At 37.0% G+C, this 21,926-nt stretch overlaps 1 protein-coding gene across 1 annotated transcript in view; it reads left to right on the top strand.

Moving 5' to 3' along the window:
- LOC118205220 (uncharacterized) overlaps positions 1-21,926 on the top strand; it is a 219,106-nt gene that overhangs the window by 92,413 nt on the left and 104,767 nt on the right. The window contains exons 19-21 of the mRNA XM_085827386.1: positions 3,125-3,169; positions 17,827-17,871; positions 21,679-21,723. Of these exons, the coding sequence (XP_085683512.1) occupies positions 3,125-3,169; positions 17,827-17,871; positions 21,679-21,723 (135 nt within the window). The remainder of the gene's footprint in view (positions 1-3,124; positions 3,170-17,826; positions 17,872-21,678; positions 21,724-21,926) is intronic.

Genomic DNA, 21,926 nt, shown 5'->3' with positions numbered 1-21,926 from the left:
TTTTTGGTAACACGTATTCAAGAAAAAAAGATATATTTTACATTTGGGTCACTGCGGCAGTAGGTATGGCCCATTAAACATTCGAGCACGATACTTGACCGCAGATTCACACTGATTTTTTGTTGAGATACACGTAGTCGCGTAACCTTTTAATTCTTTTTTGCGCAAAGATGAGAACTGTGGGCATCAAATACACCCTGGCGAGTTTATGTCGCCGGATCTGTAATCAGAGCTGGAGCTGTGAGAATTGCCTGAAATGAAAATTGCTGCAAAGCCCACACCACTGGTAGAATTTCAGACACAGAGGATTGTCTTGCGGATTCACCTCTTGTATTCACAGAGGGATGGGGGGGTTTAAGCGCTTTTCGTTTAAGGCTCTCCGAATGTTATTCTGACCAAAGCCTAAGCTTTTTCCAACATCTCTTGCACTTATTCCGCTCAAAATTCTACCTTCATATCTTGCACTATGTACAGTTTTTCGTGGACGAGCATACTGTCTGATGACGAAAATACACAAGTTTCACAAAGTTGACGATGTGACCGATAAAACATTTTATGCTCGGGCATTCGACTATCGAGAAATCGCGCGTTTGTCTTTCGTAGCACAGATCTGGCATTACAGTTTGCAAGGCCATGCATGTAGTCCGTATCTGCTCTTTAGGCACACATAAAGTCTTCCATCACTGAAGACAGTACGATCGCGAATATATTCCTTCCCTACTACCTTCTTTCACAGCAGTACGTATTTATGAAGATTACTAATATGCAAATCTGCTTCGTGACGTAATTTCAAGAAGATCCTTTTAAATGAGTTTCAAATTTTTCTAGGTGTGCTGTTCTTCTTATGACGCAATTCATACGAGATGTTATGTGACCTCAATATATTGGCATGTTCGCACTTTACAGTATTTTATTGAAAGCGCTTTTTAAGTTGTATTTATGAATCAATAAATGGCTTACGTCCCGAGGGTTTTATGAGAATATTCGTCGTATCTTTGTTCTGGATTATTCCTCAAAGTTTGTACATAATAAATTTGAAATCACCACGTGTAGTTCACGGCAATTCAGAATTTGAGGTTATCCAAAACATGCACTCATGGACATAAAATTAGAATAAATCTATGCATTCATTAAATTCCTTTCAAATTCTAGGGCAAACACACGTAGCTCCCCCTGTTTTAGGGAAACTAGCTTTGGCAGGAAAATTTGCAGAAGAGTATAATACTTCTACTCTAAAAAATGGATAGAACATATAATTCACAGTTGGAGTGCTATCTATCAAAAGAAATTATATATCTGACGTGACAAACTCTGATGTCACAAATCTGAAAACATTATATAGATTTGGATCGCTCTTAATAATATTAAACAAAGAAGGACAAATTTTTGAGAAGTTGAAATGTTTCATGCGATCTTAATAACAGAAAAAAAAGAAGATTTAGGTATGTAAGGAAGCCTAGCAAAATTTTGATATGATTCAGCAAAATTTATTGTCAAAATCTACTTATGATAAGCTGCCGAAAACGTTTTAAACACTGGTCGTGATTGGCCTATGTACTGAAAACCGCAATGCCAATATATTTAACAAATTTCTCTTGTATTTAACCAGAAATGAGGTTGTAATACTCTACCTAAACTGGAGTTCCACGTAAACTAGAATACTGATGAAATTATTAGTTACTATTCGCTGAGTTCTTTCTAGTGTATATCTTCTTCTTCACTGGCCAGACAGCTCAGGATGGGACCTTGCCTTCCTCAGAATCGAATTCCACGCTCTTTTATCCCTGGCCATGGACATCCAATTGGTTATTTTTTAAAATTCATAAGTCTGTTTCCAAATTGCCGAGCCACCTAAGTTTAGGTCCCCTTCTTTTTCGTGTTCCGAATGGCCTGGCCGAGAAGATCATTTTAGTTACTCGGTTTTCATCCGTTCTGCATAGGTGTCCTACTCATTTAATTGTATATATCCTTATATAATTTACTATATCTATTTCTTTAAAAGATTTATAGAGTTCAGAGTTAGTTCTTCGTCTCCAGATATTGTTACATTCTATTCCACCAAAAATACTTCTTCTCAAAAATTTTTTTTAAAAGATAGAAATGATACTTTTAGCTTTTTCTATCATTGCCCAGGTCTCAGCAAAGTATGTAAAAATGGATCTGATTAAACTTTTGTAAACTAAAATCTTCGTTTTTCTCCTAGTGAAGTTAGGCTTCAAGAATTTTTTGAGACCGAAAACATGTCGGTTAGCATCTGGGGCTCTACTACAAATCTCAGGCATTAAATCATTGAGAGTATTAACTTCTGATCCTAAATATCTAAATTTGCAATTCCTAATTTCAAAATAAGGGCTACTGTACTTACTGTAATTACCACATGGCATGTATTTAGTTTTATTTTGATTGATTGTTAGGTGCATTTTGTTGGCTGCAGCCTCTAGAGATGTAAAAGCTTCCCTAAGTGACTCGGGAGTGCGTAAGACTATGTCAGTATCGTCAGCAAACGTAAACTGTGAACAGACTTGTTAAATATAGTTCCACGAGTATTACTGTTGGAGTCTATTGATTTTTTGGAGGGCAAGGTTGAAAAGCAAGCAGGCAAGTGCATCATCCTGTCTGAGCCCCTTTGAAACCGCAATAGGCTCAGAAAGAGTATTCTAGATTTTAACCCTAAGTTCTGTTTCAGTAAGAGTAATAGTGACCAAATTTATAAATTTTTCAGGTATTGCAAATTCTCTCATAGCTTCAACTTCTAGTGTACGTAACAAGTACAAAGACATGTTAATTTACCCATTTATTCTACCGTAGATAAAAAAAAAATATGTGGTTCCTCTGGGGTGTACAATAAACCTCCTTTTGGGATTTGATTTTAATTAGAAAATATAAAATAATCTAATACTAATTATACTTAATCAGCCGATGTTGGACACAATTAACTCGAGGAGTTGGCTCTTAAAGGATACCTACCGTCTACTTGTAGGTACGAATTACATAAGGCTGTAAGATGAACACTAATTTATAATTCTGTAAGTCTTCGCATTTATTGTCATTAAAAAGAAACATTTTAATCCTATGAAACCTAAAATATTGAAAGTTGTAACTACTGCATATTTTCTTATATTAGGTGATTCAGGTGCATTGGTAGTTGGTGCGCAATCAGGAGATTCAGGTATGTAGTACTCAAACTTTGTTCAATGATTTTATTAAAGGGTTAAAAATTTAATGCAATGTGTATGTTAAGGACGAATGAACTTGTCAGTCTCTATTTTCCTGGAAGAGGTTTGAAATCAGGTATAAAAAAACCGGTATATATATTCGCTCAGATTGGAATTAATGTTTTCTATAGTAAATTATTATGCGGGATCCAAAGCAGTGCTAATCGCATTAGTAGTAGATTTCCGAAATTCAACTCTTATATTAAAGTTAACGTTTGCAGAGAATTATACTTTTGTGTCGCAGACACGTAAGAAAAGTTCACTTTTACATAAAACATTGTGTGCATACAGTTTCTTAATAAATCGAATGCACGCAGAACAGATGATATCTTGATAAAATATATTTTACCGTAAAATTTCTTCACATTTCTGAAACTTTCTGCATAATTATACGTACAGCTCTTTACAGCTTCACAGAGTATAATTAGTAGGTACACTTCAAACTACTAAGGACGTTAAACATAGCTCAGTACAAACGCATGTCGAGAGCGAATCAGACACGCAGTTGTCTCAATGCTTGGAATGATTATGAACTAACCACTAATAACAGAGAAACTCATGTTATATCTCTTCTTATACTTTTCTACCTGCCGACGAGAAACCTCTAAAGCTTTCTGCCCTTCGAAGTCCCTGGGGAGCATGTCAGATTACAGCTAATGCAGGTATCAATCACGGATATTCAATTGCAATATCTATTACCCTTAGAGAGGGTCTGCTAGGTTTGGAGACGTTTGGCCATTTCCCGTCAAATGTGATGGCTGGTGACTGGTGACGTAGGACGCTTGGTGTTTAACAGTGGTAAACAAGCATATGTCCTACGCCCTCCCTTGTCTGGTAGCAGCAACTCCCTGGAGCCTTATGAGGCCAGCTCAGAAGTTTATTGAAGAATTTTACGTAATTGTGCATGGCCTCACAGGGGCGTCTTAAGGATGCATAAGTTTTAATTGATAGCGAATGATTTGTTATAACTTGGTTTGTTAAACACAATTTACAGCATGTACAAACACATACACTTACACTTGCACATATAAAGACACATAAAAAACACGTATAAATAATATATAAGACCACATATATAAATAACACATGTAAAACATGTAAACACATTATAGAATAACAGAAATTAGATATTAGTTTGCACACACCTATACAAGTAAAACATATAATTATAATTAAACATAATTAAGCTAATATATATTATACACTTAACGCATTTAAAGATACATATAGATCACATGTAAAATGCGCATATAAAACATACAGACACACTGTAGAATATTAGATTTTGTTATTAGATTGTTTGCACTTGTACAAGCAATATACACAGTGCTTATATATTTTGAGTAGTTACGCAGTGCTTATATTAGATACACGATGCTTATAGATAGTTACACAATGCGAAATCAGGTAGATACACCATACGAACAGATACACAATGCGAAATCATGTAGATACACCATACGAATAGATACACAATGCGAAATCAGGTAGATACACCATACGAATACATACACAATGCGAGATCAGATACACCATGCTTGTGGAGTGTTAGTTATTAGATATTAGATTGCGCACAATTATATAAACAGAATAAAACACTGTACAACAAAATACACTTCAGTTTTACACGCAGCGCCATGCAGGCTGTGTTGCGTGATGTTGCCAAGCCTAAAAATTCTATGTAGAGGTATTAGATTAAACAGGTAATGAGGATACAATGCAGATAAATACAGACTACTTATACACTATGTATATAACAGGTACAATACAGACAGGTTATATAATGTCGTTAATGTATGCGCTGCGATCAATAATTGCAGACTCTTTGCTGCACTGTATACAATGCTTATTCGATATTGTATTAGGTACACAATGCTTATAGAATTAGAATATATACACAATGCTTTTATATTCACAGTGCTTACAGAATATATACACAGTGCAGAATCAGTTACACAATGCTTGTTGTATATTAGACATTAGATATTATAAAAGTAAAACGACACTTATTAGATATTATACATTATTATACAAACCGAATAAATCACTATACAATAATATGTAAGACAATGTTAATATGTAACACCATGTATGCCGTGTTGTGTAATTTTGCTAAGCCAAGTATTTCTATGCAAAGTTATTAGATTATACAGATTAAGTAGATTCACTGTAGGTAGATGCAGATTAATTCTACGCTTTGTGTAGAGTAGACATATTGCAGATAGAATACAAGTAGGTTGTATAATGCTGATATTGTATAGAGTAAAATTAGTAATTACAGATGAAACTTTACGCTGTAGAATACATTATGCTTCTTAAATATTATATCAGGTACACAATGCTTATATAATTTGAATAGATATGCAGCACTTTTTATATACACAATGCTTACAGAATTGAAACACAATGTAAAAACGGATACACTATGCTAGTAAAGTGTTAGATATTAGAAATTATATTGCGGACAATTGTAAAAACAAAATAAAACACTATACTACTATAGATAACACAGTTATGGTGTAAAATTATGCCAACACAATTATACTAACTTAAAACACAGAATAAAACGCTATACTACCACATACAATACAATTATAGTGCACAATTTATATAAACACAATTATACTTAGAAACTAAAGCCGTATACTGTGATATACAACACAATTATAATACGCAGCACCATGCATGCTATGTTGTGTGATGTTGCCAAGCTATATATTTCTGTGAGGAGCTATGAGATGATAATGCAGATATAATATTGATAGATGAATTATACATTATATATATATATATATATATGTCAGATACAGTGCAGATATAAAAACAGATATGATGTGCAGGCAGTAACTGTAGTGGAGACACTATGTTATAGAATGCGCGGAACGTATTATATATTATATTAGATCCACAGTGCTTATTGAATTATATTAGGTACACAGTACTTTTTATATACACATTGGCCACAGAACAGATACGCAGTCCAAAGCCGGATACACAATGCTTGTAGAGTATTAGATGTTAGAATTTAGTTTGCGCATAGTTATAAGAACAGAATGAAACAAAATATAACACTATACAACTATACACAGCACAGTTATAGTGTGCAATATCATGAATGCCATGTTGTGTGTTCGTGCAAAGCTAAATAATTCTGTACAAAGCTATTGGATTTCACAGGTATTGCAGATACATTGCAGGTCGTAAGGTATTGCAGATAATACATATTATACTGGTAATGCACACACAATGTAGATAGATGCATATTATATATAGCAGATACAGTGCAGTTATACAGATACAGTGCAGAATAGGGTGCATATAATGTTGCAGATAGTTTGTATAACGCATTTATGTTATGAGTTACACAATGCTGTGGGTATTGGATAATGTTTACTCACGACTACTCAGGCAGAGGCAAATTCTGTGTGACTGTATAAAGCTGTTAGTATAGCATTCCAATGCTTTGTGTATGCACAAACAAATATGAGACAGATTAAAATAATCACCATTATTTTAATCTGCGTACAATTGATTAGTCTGCGTACAATGGTATTATGTACTGTAAAACAGTCATAATACCCAGCACAATACGTGTGATGTAGATTATTGGTAACTTAATTATGACGACTAGTTTGCACTGTGCCAGTTTACCAGTTTATAGTTTCGCACAGTGTTAAAGTTTGTGTGGGTATGTATGGCTCACTGACACAGTTAGTTAGGTAAATACAGTTTTGACATACCGAATTGGCGAACATTGATGGACATACACAAAGGCTAGCTATGGTTGTGTTTGAGGTGCTCTTAGTGGGGTTAGTTTGAATGGCAAACATCCTGTCCTAAGGCGTTTACCTACTTTATTATTTCACAGATCATTTTTTTATCTCTGATGGATGTTTAATGTCAAAGCGCTTATAGGAATCTGTATTTGTGGTTGGGAGTGGTAGGCGGAGGTTGGACGTAAGACTACGTTGAAATGTATAGTGGTCAGGGGAGCCAATTGCCCCGCAGACACATATATCTGTCGTCGAAATGGCAAATCTCTGGAATTAGGTAGGAAATGGGCCATGACTCGTAATGTAATTTGTCAGGGGTGCTATGGCCTGTAGACGTTCGTTGTCAACTATTGGATAAAAGTTGTGCGTCCTTCGCCCTCTTTCTCCGTTATCCCATTCCTGTTGCCACTGCTTTTGCCAAGGTCTTTCAGGATTCGCTTTAGATGCGAAGCCAGGATTGGAGCTATCACCTTTTGCGTATCGCTATTAGTGGCCACCTCATTTGCTAACTGGTAGGCCATCTCGTTGCACTCAATACCAGCGTGTCCCTTAACTCATATTAATTTGAAGATGGTTTGCTGGTTGTGGCGCAGGAGCTGCTCGATTTCTGTAATTATGGGGGAGGTAAGTTGGTGCTTTTTGAGTGCTTGTAGTACTGACATGCTGTATGCGTGGATTTCAGTTGTTACTGGGTTTATGTTTAGCGCATATTGTATTGCAGCTGCAATTTCCAGTGCTTCAGCCTGGAAAATGCTATTGTGGGCCGATACCTTTCCATTTGTTGTCTATCCGCCCATTTTCAATATGAATGTTAGCACATCCCACTCCATTGTCATGTTTCGAACCATCGGTATAAAAACGAATTTGCTTGTACGTTTTCTGTGTAAGGCGCTGGGTGCTTTTCTATCACGACATGAATGCCATTGCTTTTATGTGCTGGGTGCACATGCTGTACACTGCCAGGTGAATCGTATTGCGCCATATGGAAGAGGGTATATTTACGGGGCGCAGCCCCCAGCCCACCTAACCAAGACAAGCTTGGTCATATGACTCTACATGGGAGGAAGCCCATCCAACAACAAACGACGAGCCAGCGATCCAGCCGTGCTCAAAACACTCAACAAGAGAACAATAAAAAACAAAAAGGAAAAACTACAAGCCCCGGGAAACCAAACAACAGGAACCGAGTAACAAAATAGTTAGTAAAAGGAAAACGAAAAGAAATAATAAATACGACCAGGGAAATTCACTTTATCCCTGGACCTAAAACATTCATACAAACGAACAGAAACAAATAATAATAATAACTGTTAGAAACAAAAAATAAGACGACGTAAAAACATATAAACACATATACATACATCATTCACACAAAAATGCCTATGGCTTCTTTTGACGAATTTATAATCCTCATAATCTCTCTAGAATATTCTTGAAGATTCTTATAATTTTTCTTAAAATCACTGTGAAGTTGTTTTCTATATTTAACCCTAGCACTCCCGGTAAGACTACAGTCCTCAAAAAAATGCTTCGAGTCTCCAAGACCATCACAAACTTTACATTTATCACTATCCTGTAGTCCGAATCTTTTTAAGTAAGCTGGAAAACGACCATGTCCTGTTAGTATCTGATTGACATCAATATCTATATACATTTCCATTTTTTTTCCTAAATATATATTTTTTAACAAACCATAGTTTCTACTAGAGTGTTCCCAGCTGGTTTTCCACTCATACAAAACATGATTAAATAAAACGGAGGTGGCTCTTCTTTTAGAGTATGGTATATACTTCACAATAACATTCTCATCTAATATCGCAGCTTTTGCCAACTCATCAGTTCTTTCATTCCCATCATAACCAGCATGTGCTTTCACCCAGTGAATTTTAATATTATGTATGTTTTTCAATTGTAAAAATAAATTTTTTATATCAAATACTAAACAGTTTTTATTTTCCGGGCCCGAGAGGGATTGCAGTACCGACAAGGCATCGGAGTAAATATTTATGCAATAACCAACTTTTAAAGTGCTTTTAATCCAATTCAAAGCTTCAAATATTGCGTACATCTCAGCTTGATACACAGAATTCATAGCATGGAGTTTAAATTTCCAATTATGAATCTCAATGCCATAGAAGAAAACAACAAATGCTCCTCCAATACCACCCTCGAGCCCCGACCCATCTGTATAGATATCCAGTTCTTGATATTTCAAATAGTTACAATCATAAAAAATTTGAATTCTATTAGCAGGATGTATATAGCTATCATCAAAACCTCGGAAAGCATCGCTGTTAATACTGCAATTATCAATCTTTATTTCCTCCACCAAATCATTTAAAAGTAAAAATTTTTGATAGTAAAATCTATATTGGGAAGAGAGGGGAGGAATTCCTGCAAGAATACAGACCACCTCCGTAGAAACAGTCCTGAAGACTCTAGTAATAGCCAGCATCCAGCTCCTCTGCAAAGAATTTAATTTATCTCTTAGTCTGATCAACTCCCCTGCCCTAGCACCCCAAGCACCTATACCATAAAATATTTTCGGTAAAATGACACAATTAAAAATCTTCTTCAGTATTGGTGCTTTCTTTTGTAATATCTCCACATTAAAAGTACTCCTATAAAAATGTAAAATCTTATCAGTATCTCTGTGTAAAAGTTTAAAATGTTCAATAAAATTCAATTTTTCGTCAATAACTACACCAAGATATTTAATATTCTTCTGAAATCTAATATTTTTCCCATCAAATTTCAATTTCGGTACTCTAGTCTTGGCACCTCCCCTAGGAAAAAAGAGTCCAAAAGTTTTATCCACATTAAATTGAATGTTTTCACATTGACTCCAATTAAGCATTCGTTTTTCAACTTCAGTAAAAGTATCCTGAATTTTCTCCAAAGAGGTGCCATTGATAAGAAGTAAAATATCATCAGCGTAGCATATAATTTTTGCATTAGGAACATTAAAACTAGTCAGGAGTGGGTTAACTATAAGGGCCCAGAACAGGGGAGCACTACATGATCCCTGCGGACATCCTTTAAACAATTGCAAATTTATATCAATATTTTCTGATACACCCTTAAAAACTATACTTCTATTGTTAAAATAATCCTTGATAAGCATATACAACTTTTTTGTTACCTTTAACTCATTCAATTTATTCAACACGGAGGACCATCGTACAGAATCGAAGGCAGCTTTGACATCAATAGAAACAATAGCAACATGTTCAGTGCTTTTCAATTTTCGTATTTCATCCACAACCTTAAAAAGTGCCAAATTAGCTGATCTTCGTTTTCTAAAGCCATACTGGCTATCCGCTAAATGATGTTTGCCATTTAAAACATATAATAATCTATTAACAATCAACTTGTCGAAAACTTTGGCAAATACCTTTAGCAAACATATAGGACGATATTTTTCTTCATTTTTTGGTAGCAAAATAAGTTTACCAACTTTCCAAGCATCCGGAAAAACATTTAGAGACAGACACCTATTATAAAGTATAACAAAAAAAGAGGGGTAATTTACAAAAAGTCTTTTAACTACTCTTGCACGAATCTCATCAAGTCCCGGAGCAGCTTTATCTCTGAGATTTAATATAACTTCTCTGATTTCTTCATATGTAAAATCCACTTCAACCTCCAAACTTTCACTACTAAACTCATTCTCATTATTATCAAATCTATCCATTTCATCTTCCCCAATATTGAGTGTCTCTCTAACAATTCGTCGATATTCCTCTTCGACGTCGATATTCGTCGATATGGAAGAGGGTATCTGCAAATGTGGCATTTTTCTTTAGCCTGATTAGGTGTTCGTATACGGCTTCTATGCTGGCCTTTATATGCAGAGACATTAGTCCTGTAAGTATCTGTGTTGCGTCAGTCGCCGTTGTTCTATAGGCTTTACTTATATTTAAGGCAAATGGACGCTGTATTATTGACGGAAGTTTAGTCTTGGTTTAGTCCCATTGGTTGCGCTCATATGGCCGAGGCATAAAGGGCAATCCTCTCTGCTACCGTTGGATAAAGCAGCTTTTGTAAATGCGGATGTTGTCCCCAGTTGCTACCTTGAAATTGCCTGGCCTTTTTTGCTATGTTTGCCGCTTTTGTTCTGAATTCCTGTAAGTGGGATAGCAATGTAAGTCCTTGGTACCACGTCACTCCGAGATACTTTATTGATTTGGTGATTTAAAGGTTCTGACTCATAAGCTTAATGCACGGCCGTCTTGTTGGGTTGGTACCCTGTCGAGGTATGACCATCGTCGTCGATATCTCGGCAGAAATGACCAGTTTATGTTTGATGCATGTGTCTGAGAAGAGGAAGCAAGTTTCTGTACCGTTACGTTCCAGCTCTTCCAGTGTGTGGCCTGTGACTAGCAATGCTGCGTCTTCTGCATATGCTATCTGTTTGGTGAGGGTAGGCCAGTTCATTTGCAGTATGGTGTTAAAAGTTAAGATCCATAATAGAGGATCAGCACATGAAATCTTTGGGCACCCTCTTTCCTGTTGTTTAGTAGTGACGCCGTTATTGTTAGTTATTATTAAACTTTGGGAGTGAAGGTAGTCACTGAAGGTGTTGAATAGGTTCCTAGGGCGCCCTTTGCCTCCCTTTGAAGGTCACCAGAGGATATCGAAGGCACTTCGGAGATCCAGTGATATAAAGTCTGTATGCAGGTTGTTTGCTCTGTTGCATATATTCTTCCTGAGGTACTCCAGTGCATGGACGGTAGACAATCCTGAGCGGAATCAGTATTGGAACGTGCTGATAAAGTTAAGGCGATAAACGTGATGCTTTAAGCCTGTTTACCAGCATTTTTTCATATATTTTTTCCAATTCAGACAGCATACATATGGGCCTGAAAGAACTTGGAACTTCCTGAAATTTATGCTTTCTTAGAAATAAGACAACCTGTCCTTTTTTAAATGCAGTTGTAAAAATTTGACATCGCAGGAGCTTGTTAAAGAAGCCTTTAAAGTAAGTAGGGCGAGCATAGAAAGCCACCTTGATAATGGAATAATCCAGGCCATCAGAATCTTGCGTTTTCTGAACCTCGAGGTGCCTGAATATTTGCTTCATTTCTTCCATCTCGAAAGGTTAATCATCTGGTGTGTAAGGGATGTGGTTGAGTTTTCTTGTTCGCCGTTGCTGTGGGGAATCGTCATCTAGATTGTCTGCTCGAAAGATCGTATTTAAGATAGTGGCTGCTGTTGTTTCCGGTATGTTGTTCGTAGTGGATGGGGCTGCGGTCTGGGCATAAAGATGACCGAGCTTATGGACTTTATTAGTGGGCACAGTTCTTTTGTCCACCATGATATACCTTGTAAGCGTTTTGCCATTCTTGTAGGCAAGTGCTGATCACAGGTGTGCTGCAAGGTGTCCAGCAGCTTCTCTGTGTAGTTAGTCAATTCTATAGGATCACTGTGGAGACTTAATTTCGGTTCTTCCTGCCGCAGTGTTAATGCGAAGGTCAGGTGAATGCTCTTAATTTTGCTGCCTGGTAGATTTTATCGCTTGAGAATGTTAATCCGCACGTCCCCCGCAATGCTGAAGTGAATGTAGCGGTGGTCTGAGCAGCTCTCCTCGTCTGCCACCAGCCAATCTTGGAGGTAATTTGCTATATTATGGGTGGCGACTGTGATGTCTGGCCAACCCTGGTGATATGTATTATCAAATGTAGTTGGCGCATTTGGGGAGTTTATTATTTGTAGATTACGTGCTAGCTAAAAGTCTTCTAAATAGGAGTGGTGGTAGGATATCCCCTGATGATATTGTGGGCATTAAAATATCCGCCTATGATAGGCGGGGTTTTTGAGTATTTTGTCTGTATCTCCGCGATACTCAAGATAGTCTCGTGGATATCATCTGGCGGGGGACTGTAGATTGATGATATAATGATTTTCATATTAGTGAGACTTAGGAGTATTGCTACGTGATTTCTTTTCTGTTTGGTTCTGTTTGTTTTCTGTTGTTTCTTTTCTGTTTGTAAGTGGAGCCATAGAGGTTTGCACCAGGCGATTGCTAGTCTGGGTGGTGGATCATTATGAATTGCAAGATTTTCCAGGAGCGTGGAAGGCAGGCCACTTCTCCTATTCTGCAGTAGGGTTCTCGGATGGTTAGGAAGTCTGGTTGGTGGTTAATTGCATGTTGCGCCAATTGCGTTGCAACTGCTTTTGCCCTTTGTAAATTAATTTGTATGCATTTTATTGTATCTCTGTGCATTTCCGGCGTTGGCGACTGTTGGGTGGAAGGTTGTGGCACTTCATTGATATCTGGTGTTTCGTCTGATGATAGCAATATATCTTCCGTAGGAAGGACAGTTAACATCGTAAGCGGGATGGCCACAGGGGATGATCCTGGTAGTCCTATAGTTATAATCCGCGCAGTTGATTCATGCGGGTTGTTGTGCTCGGCAGTTTCGTATATCATGCTGTTCTGTGCAGTAGGCACAATATTGCTGTTGGTGCATTCCTTTGGAGTGTTGCCAAACTCCTAGTACCAGAAGCATCGCTTTGTATTGTAAAAGTCTGCAATTATGAATGCCCGTCAGCCGAGATAGATTCTGGGAGCCTGCATGATGTGCTGGTATACGATGGGTTGTCATTCAAGAACCCACTTGAATGAGTTCCTTCTCGGCCCCTCCCGGGGAATGACTCAGGCAAAACGCCTCGGAAGTACTGGTTAGGATCTGTACCTAGGCAGTCTCATCCACGGAGCATAATATCAGACTTCACAGAAGGCCTGAGGGCTCTCAGGACAGAGTAAGGCTCGGCAGGGACCGTACTTCTACCGCCTTGTCTGCCACTGCTCTGTGGGGTCGCAACATGGAGATTGATCCAAGAATGGGCGGTATTAATTTTGTTTGGCACCCTCGAATTTGCATTAGGTCGGGAGCCCTTCTCGCTCCAACAGCGTTGTCCCGGAGACGATACAGGATCTTGATCGTTGATTTTGTGGCATTGCGCTCTGATGCCAGTGCCCGTTCAATCTCTGCTTCCTGGACATCTGTGAGACGGTATGCATGTACAATCTTGGAAGTCTTGATGCTGGTACCTTAGCGTAGACCAGATCCTGACCCTTTTCACTTGATAATGTGCTTTTTAATTTTTCTAGGTCATCCTTCGTGGGACAGTCAACTGCGAGGCCGCATTTTTGGATACCTCTGATTGACGCTACTTTTACTCCGATCTTAAGTAGCAAAAATTCTTGACTTAGCTTGGCCTTGAAGTCTTGATTGGTGGAGCAGGTGGCTTCCTTTGGGTACACAAGCAACGTGTGGCAGAGGGTAGCTACTTGGCTCAAACCTCTTGCTTTAGATGCTACAGCTTACAATTTATCAGACTGTGTCGAAATTTGATGACAAAAATTAAACGCCAAAACGGTCGTGAGTTTGGCAACGTCTCGACAAAATAGCGCGATAGCCATTTAATAAATGTTAAAGACTAGCCCCCGCATTCTTAAGGTTTCAGCAAAATATCATATCTCTCATGCTTTTCATGTTATATTATTATGCCGGAAAACACAGAAATTCCAAATATAATTTCACTAAAACTATCCATCTATGTACACAATTCATAACAATAAGAAGGTGGTAGTGTATTTAATTATGGCAAAGCACACGAGGGATATCTGCCTAAGGGAAGGGATGGCTTCGTGGAGGACTTTCTAAGGGAAACTGCCTCGTATACACGTTACACATGGGGAAAACCACGAAAACGCCCATGCAGCCAGCCCGTTCGCGGGATATGAACCTCGGACCGAACTACCAGTGTTCAGCGAATTTACCGCTCGGCCGCTGGTGGGCTAATGATAAGAAGGATAATCGCATTTTCAGTACAACAGCACCGGCTATTATCAGATAAACTCTGCTCAATTTCATGTATTCTGCAAAATGTAAAGACATTTATGTACTCTCACGTCTAAATATACTACTTTCAGTATATGAACAAGATTTAAAACACATCAATATTATTAAAACACGTTTTGGTGTTAATAATTTTTTTGTTCAGAATATATTTCACAAAATACTATTTGCGATGGATATTTTTATAATTTTAATAAATTTTCTCTAACCTATACCGAATGATTCCAAATTCATGGTACAAACTTTGAAGTGAGGTACAGATCTAAAAAAGGAACAATATCTACATAGGAAATTTAGGTAGAAATTCATCTATTCAGTCATAAGTACAGGATGTCTCACTTAAATTGAAATAAGACGTTTACAAGAACATTTCAAATTTCCGAATACTAACAGCGATACATGCTTGACAACACCGGTGGAGAGACTTGTGTACACTCCCAATGATTATAGGTATTTCATGCACACACGCAGTAGCTACTGATATTCGAGCAACGATATACTGAATCAACTGGAGATGCATAGACAAGACAGTTCGGATATCCCCCAATAAATAATCGAACCTCGAAATATAGCTGGATAGGCGTGGCCAAGGAACTGGTCTGCCACTACTGATTCATAGCGCCCCACAAATGCATGTAATTAATCGCAGACTTTAGTCCGAAAATCTATTGGTGCACCATTATACTGGATTTACATTCGTATACGGATGAAGATCGGGGCATCCTGGAACATTTCTGGTAACACCTATTGCAGAACAAACGATAGATTTTGCCTTTGGGTAACTGTGGCAGTAGGTATGGGGAGATTAAGAACCCTTGGACGATACCGGACCGCAGATTCATAATGAATGTTTGTTGAGATATACATAACCTTTGGATTTTTTGTTGCCCACGGATTAGAATTGTGGCCATCAAATACACACTGGCGAGTTAATATCGCCTCATATGTAATCAGGACTGGAGCTGTGAGGACCGGCTTTGAGGCAATTTGCTGCAAAAGGCACGCCACTGGTAGAGTGTCAGGGACAGATGACTGTCTTGGGGATTCAAGGCTTGTATTCACAGAAAATTGAAGGGGTTCAGCGATTTTCGTTTAGCACTCGCGAATGTTATGTGGACCAAAACCTAAGCTTTTTCAAACATCTCTTGCACTTGATTCTAGTCTATAAGTAAAAATTCTACCTTTAACTCTTGTATTATGTACAGTACGTCGTGGGCCAGCTTCCTGTCTGATGACGAGGACAAACAAGTTTCAGAAATTTGAGAATGTGACCGATGAAATATTCTATGCTCGGGTATTCCTCTACCGAGAAACTGCACGTGTGACATTCCTAGCGCAGCTCTGGCATTACAGTTTGCACGGCCATGCATGTAATCCATATCAGCTCTTTCGGCATACGGTAAAATCTCCCACATTTGAAGACAGTACAATTTCGAATAGATTCTTTCCCTACTGCGATGCACACCTACTACCTTCCTTCGCAGCAGTAAATGTTTATGCAAATTACTAATATGCAAATCTATATCGTCACGTACTCTTAAGAAGATCTTTTCATATATGTTTCAAGTTTTTCTATGTGTGCTGTTTTTCGTATGAGGCAATTCATATGAGATGTTATCTGCTCGCAATAAGCATTTTACAGTTTTTTATTCTAAGTGCATTTTAAGTTGTATTTATGAATAAATAAATGGCTTACGACAAGAGGTTTGTATGTGAATATTCTTCATATCTTTGCTCTGGATCATCCCTCCAAGTTTGTACCATCAATATGGAAACATACTGTATAGATGACAACAATTCAGAATTAGAGCTTAATCCGAAACATGCACTCAGTGAATTAAATTAAAATAAAACAATAAATACATTAATTTCCTTTCAAATTCTAGGGCGAAGTGACACAGCTCTCCCTTTATTTAGGGAAGTGAGCTTTGGCAGGAAAAATTGAGGAATATTAAACAATTTGAACACTAAAAAATGGATAGAACACATAATTTACAGTTACAGTGCTATCTATCAAAAGCAATTATACATCTGACGTGAAAAGCTCAGATATCACAAATCTGGAAATATTATACAGGTTTGGATAGCTCTTAATAATATTAAACAAAGAAGGACAAATTTTGGGGAAGTTGAAATCTGTTCATGCAATTTTTGATAAGCTCTTAGCAAAATTTATTTTCAAATATCTGCTTGTGATCAGTTGCCGAAACGTCTTAAAAACTGTTCGTGATTGCATTATGTACTGAAAACCGCAATGCCAAAATATTACCCAAGTATTTAAGCGCCAAGTTTTCAGACGTTTGGCCATTTCCCCTCAGATTTGATGACAAAAATTAATCGCCTAAGCAGTCGTGAGTTTGTCGATTCCTCGCCAAAATAGAGCTCTTTCCGCATGCGTAAAGTCTCCTATCACCGAGGACAGCCCAATCACGAATAGATTGTTTCTCTACTGCCTATATGTACTGTAATCCGCTATGCCAAAATATTATTACCCAAGTATTTAACCAGAAAAGAGATTGTAATATTCTACCTAAATTAGAGTTCATCGTAAGCTAGAATACTGAAGAAATTACTAGCGACTATTCGCTGAGTTTTTCTAGTGTATGAAACAAGTCCAAAGAAATGATAATTTACCCATTTATTCCACCGAAGATAAAAACAAATATGTAGATACTTTGCACCGTACAATAAACCTCATTTCGGGGTTTAATTTAAACTAGAAAGTATAAATTAAACTAATCCTAAATACAATTAATCAACCGATGTTGGAGGCAAATTAATCGCGGAGTTGGAACTTATTGAAGGATACTCAAAGTATACCATTGGGCACGAATTACGCACGGCTGTAAAATGAACATTAATTTATACTTCTTGAATTCTTCGGACTATTTCTTATTAAAAAGGACCATTTTAATCATAAGAAACCTAAAATATTGAAAGCTGTATCTGCTGCATATTTCTCTATTTTAGGTGGTTCAGGTGCATTGGGTGTTGGTGCGAAATCTGGAAGCTCAGGTATGTAGTACTCAAAGCAAATTATGTTAAATGTATATTATAAGGGCGAATAAAATTTCCAGGTTTATTTATCTGTGAGAATTTCAAAATTATGTATAAAAAAGCAGGGATATATATTCGCTCAAATTAACTTAAATGTTTGCTAGAGTGAATTATTATGCGGGACTCATTTAGCATTAATCACATTAGTATTAGCTTCTCGAAATTCGCTCTTTTACTAAAGTTAACGATTGCAGTGAATTATACTTTTGTGTGAGAGACGCGTCCGAAAATATCAGTGTTACGTATCCTTGCGTGCATATATTTTCCTATAGATTGAGTGCACGCAAAACTGGTAATAGCTTGATAAAATATAATTTACCAAATATGCCCTTCATAGTTCTGTATTTTCTAGAAACGTATACGTACAGCTCTTCATAGTGTCACATAGTATAATTGGTAGGTACACATCAAACTACTAAAGACGTTTAAAACAGCTCCTGTACAAAGTGCATGTCGGGTGTGAATCTAACACGCAGTTATGCAATGCTCAGACAATTGAGAAACTCATGTTCCCTCTCGCCTTATATACCTGCATCCTGAGTAATCTCTAATGATTTCTATTACTAGAAATCCTTTGAAAGAATGTCAGGGCCGCGATATGGTTACAGTTAATACAGGGATCAATTACGAGTATTCAGTTTCAATATCCATTACAGAAAGACAGGGTCCGGTCCAAAATATAGCAAAATGAGCCACAGATCTGGAAACATTTGGCTATTTCCTGTCAAAGGTGTTGACAAAAATAGGCAAATTTATGTCGCTAAAACAGTCGTCAGTTTGGTATTATCTCGCCAAAATAGCGCGATAGCCATTTACTGAATGTTAAGTAGACTGGCCCTCTAGTCTCAAATTTTCAGCAAAGCTTGATTTGCCTCATACTCTTCATGTTATATTGCTGTGCCGGAAAATATAGAAATCCCACATATAAATTCACTAAAATTATCCATCTATGTGCCCAATTCCTAACGATATGAATGATAGTCGCAATCAATTCCTAACGATATGAATGATACTCGCAATCAATTCCTAACGATATGAATGATAGTCGCAATCAATTCCTAACGATATGAATGATGCTCGCAATCAATTCCTAACGATATGAATGATAGTCGCAATATCAGTACAACATCAGCGGCTTTCATCAGATAAAGGGCGATCATTTTTACTTGTATTCTGCAAAATGTATAGACATTGACGTAAGCTGACGTCTAAATATAGCACTTTCAGATTGTAAATAAGATTTAAATCATATCTATATTTTCAGATCTGACGTTTTGTTGTTAATAATTTTATCTACATTTTAAGATCGGACGTTTTGTTGTTAATAATTTTTTCTATCAAAATATATTTCACAAAACACTATTTACGATAGTTTTTTTTCTACTTTTAGTGAATTATTTCTAACCTATGCCAAATGTTTAAAAATTCATGGTACAAACTTCGAAGCGAGGTACAGAAAGAAAATATAAAGAATATCGGCATAGGAAAGTGAGGTAGAAATCCATCTATTAAGTCATAAACATGGGGTGTCTCACTTCATTTAAAACAAGATTTACATTTTGTTCAAATTGTTGTTTGAACATGAGTTCAAACTTCCGAATACAAACAGCGATACATACTTGACGACATCTGTGGAGAGAGTTGCGTACACTCCCAATGATGCCAAGCATTTCACGCACACACGCAGCAGCTACTGATATTCGAGTAACGATAACCTTAGCTGAGTCAACTGTAGTTGCATAGACAAGACTGTCCATATATCCCCCCAAAAATAATCTAGGCTGGAAAAATAGTGGATCAGCGTGGCCAAGGAACTGGTCTGCTACGGCTGATTCATAGGGCCCCACAAGTGACATCTAATTAATCGAAAACTTCAATGCGAAAGTCTGTTGGTTCACTATCATACTGGAAGTGTATTCGTTTACGAATACAGATCGGAACATACTGGAACATTTCTAGTAGCACTTATTATAGAAACAAAAAGATAGATTTTTGCCTTGCGTCACTGCGGCTGTAGGTATGGGCCAATTAAAAACTCTTGGACGATAACTGACTGCAGAATCTCACTGATTTTATTTGTTGAGATACATGTGGTCGCATAACCTTTGGATTCTCTGTTGCCCACGAATGAGAATTGTGGGCATCAAATACACACTGGCGAGTTAATATGGCCTTACTTGTAATCAGGACTGGAACTGTGAGGACCGGCTGTAATCTAATTTGCCGCAAAAGCCACTGGTAGAATGTCAGGCACAGAGGATTGTTTTGCGGATTGAAGGCTAGTATTCAATGGAAATGGAAGAGGAGATAAGCGATTTTCTTATAACTCTTTCCGAATATTATTCTTACCAAAACCTAAGCTTTGCCCAATATCTCTTGCACTTGCTTTTAAGTAAAAATTCTACCTTCCACTCTTATACTATTCATAGTTCGTCTTGCACTAGCTTTCTGTCCGATGACAAGCACAAACAAGTTTCACAAAATTGACGATGTGACCGATGAAATATTCTGAGCTCGGGGATTTGTCTATCTTAAATCTGCACGTGTGGCATTCCTACCGCAGGTCTGGCATTACGTTTACCAAGGATATGCATGTAATCCGTATCTGCTCTTTCAACATACGTAATGTCTTCCATCAAACAGGACAGTACAATCGCGAATAGATTAATTCACTACTGCCGTACACACCAGCTATCTTGTTTCTCAACTTTTGGTATTTATGCAAATCACTAATATGCAAATCTGTTTCGTGACATACTTTCAAGAAGACTTAATTTGTATTTATGAATATATAAACGGCGTGCGACCCGAGGTTTCTATGTGAATATTATTCACATCTTTGTTCTTTGTTTGTTGTAATGAGTTTAAAATTAGAATAAGACTATACAACATTCATTAAATTGCTTTCAAGTTCTATGGCGAAGAGACCATGTTCTCCCTCTTTTAGAGAAAGAAGCTTTGGCTGGAAAAATTGCAGAAGAGCAGAAATTTTGTACACTAAAAAAATGGATAGAACATATAATTCACATCGGATGTGCTACCTATCATACGAAATTATGCATTTCACGTGAACACCTCACAAATCTGGAAACATTATATAGGTTTGCATGGCTCATAATAATGTAGAACAAAGAAGAACAAATTTTTGAGAAGTTAAAATGTGTACATGCGGTCTTAATAATCCTAGCAAAATATATTTTCAAATATGTACTTATGATCAGTTACCGAAATGTTTTAAAAACTGCTCGTGGTTGCCATATGTATTGAAAACCGCTATGCCAAAATGTTACCCAAGTATTTAACCAGAAAAGAGGTTAGTAATATTCTACCTAAACTAGAACAGCTAGGTAAGCTAGGATACTGAAGAAATTGGTAGCTACTATTCGCTGAGTTGTTCTAGTGTATATAAGAAGTCCAGAGGAATGATAATTTACCCATCTATTCCATCGAAGATAAAGAATATGTAGATCCTCTGGGGCGACACTATACCTCACTTTTTGCTTTGATTTAAACTAGAAAGTATAAAATAAACTAATACTAAATACAATTAATCAACCGATGCTGGACACAATTAACTCGCTAAGTTGACACTTTATGAAGGATACCCGGCGTATACCATTAGGCACGAATTAGGTATGCCTGTAAACTTAACATTAATTTATAGTTCTTTAATTCTTCTGATTGATTCTTATTAAAAAGAACCATTTTAATCATAAGAAATCTAAAATATTGAAGCTATAACTGTTGCATATTTGTTCACCTTAGGTGGCTCGGGTGCATTGGGAGTTGGTGCGCTATCAGAAGCTTCAGGTAGGTAGGACTCAACGCAAATTTTGTTCAATGGTTTTATTAAAATGTTAAAAATTTAATATAATGTGTATATTAAAGACGAATAAAATTGTCAGTCTTTAATTTTCTGTAAGAATATAAAAAAAACCGAGATATATATTCGCTCAAATTATATTAAATATATTCGATCGGGAATTATTATGCGAGACCCATTTAGCATTAAT

The sequence above is a fragment of the Stegodyphus dumicola genome, chromosome 12 (assembly GCF_044657685.1).
Source record: "Stegodyphus dumicola isolate Sdum_Otavi_A_Nest chromosome 12, ASM4465768v1".
In the NCBI taxonomy this organism is placed as follows: Eukaryota; Metazoa; Arthropoda; class Arachnida; order Araneae; family Eresidae; genus Stegodyphus; species Stegodyphus dumicola.
Note: the sequence above shows the minus strand (reverse complement) of the source record. Positions and strands in the feature narration are given on the sequence as shown.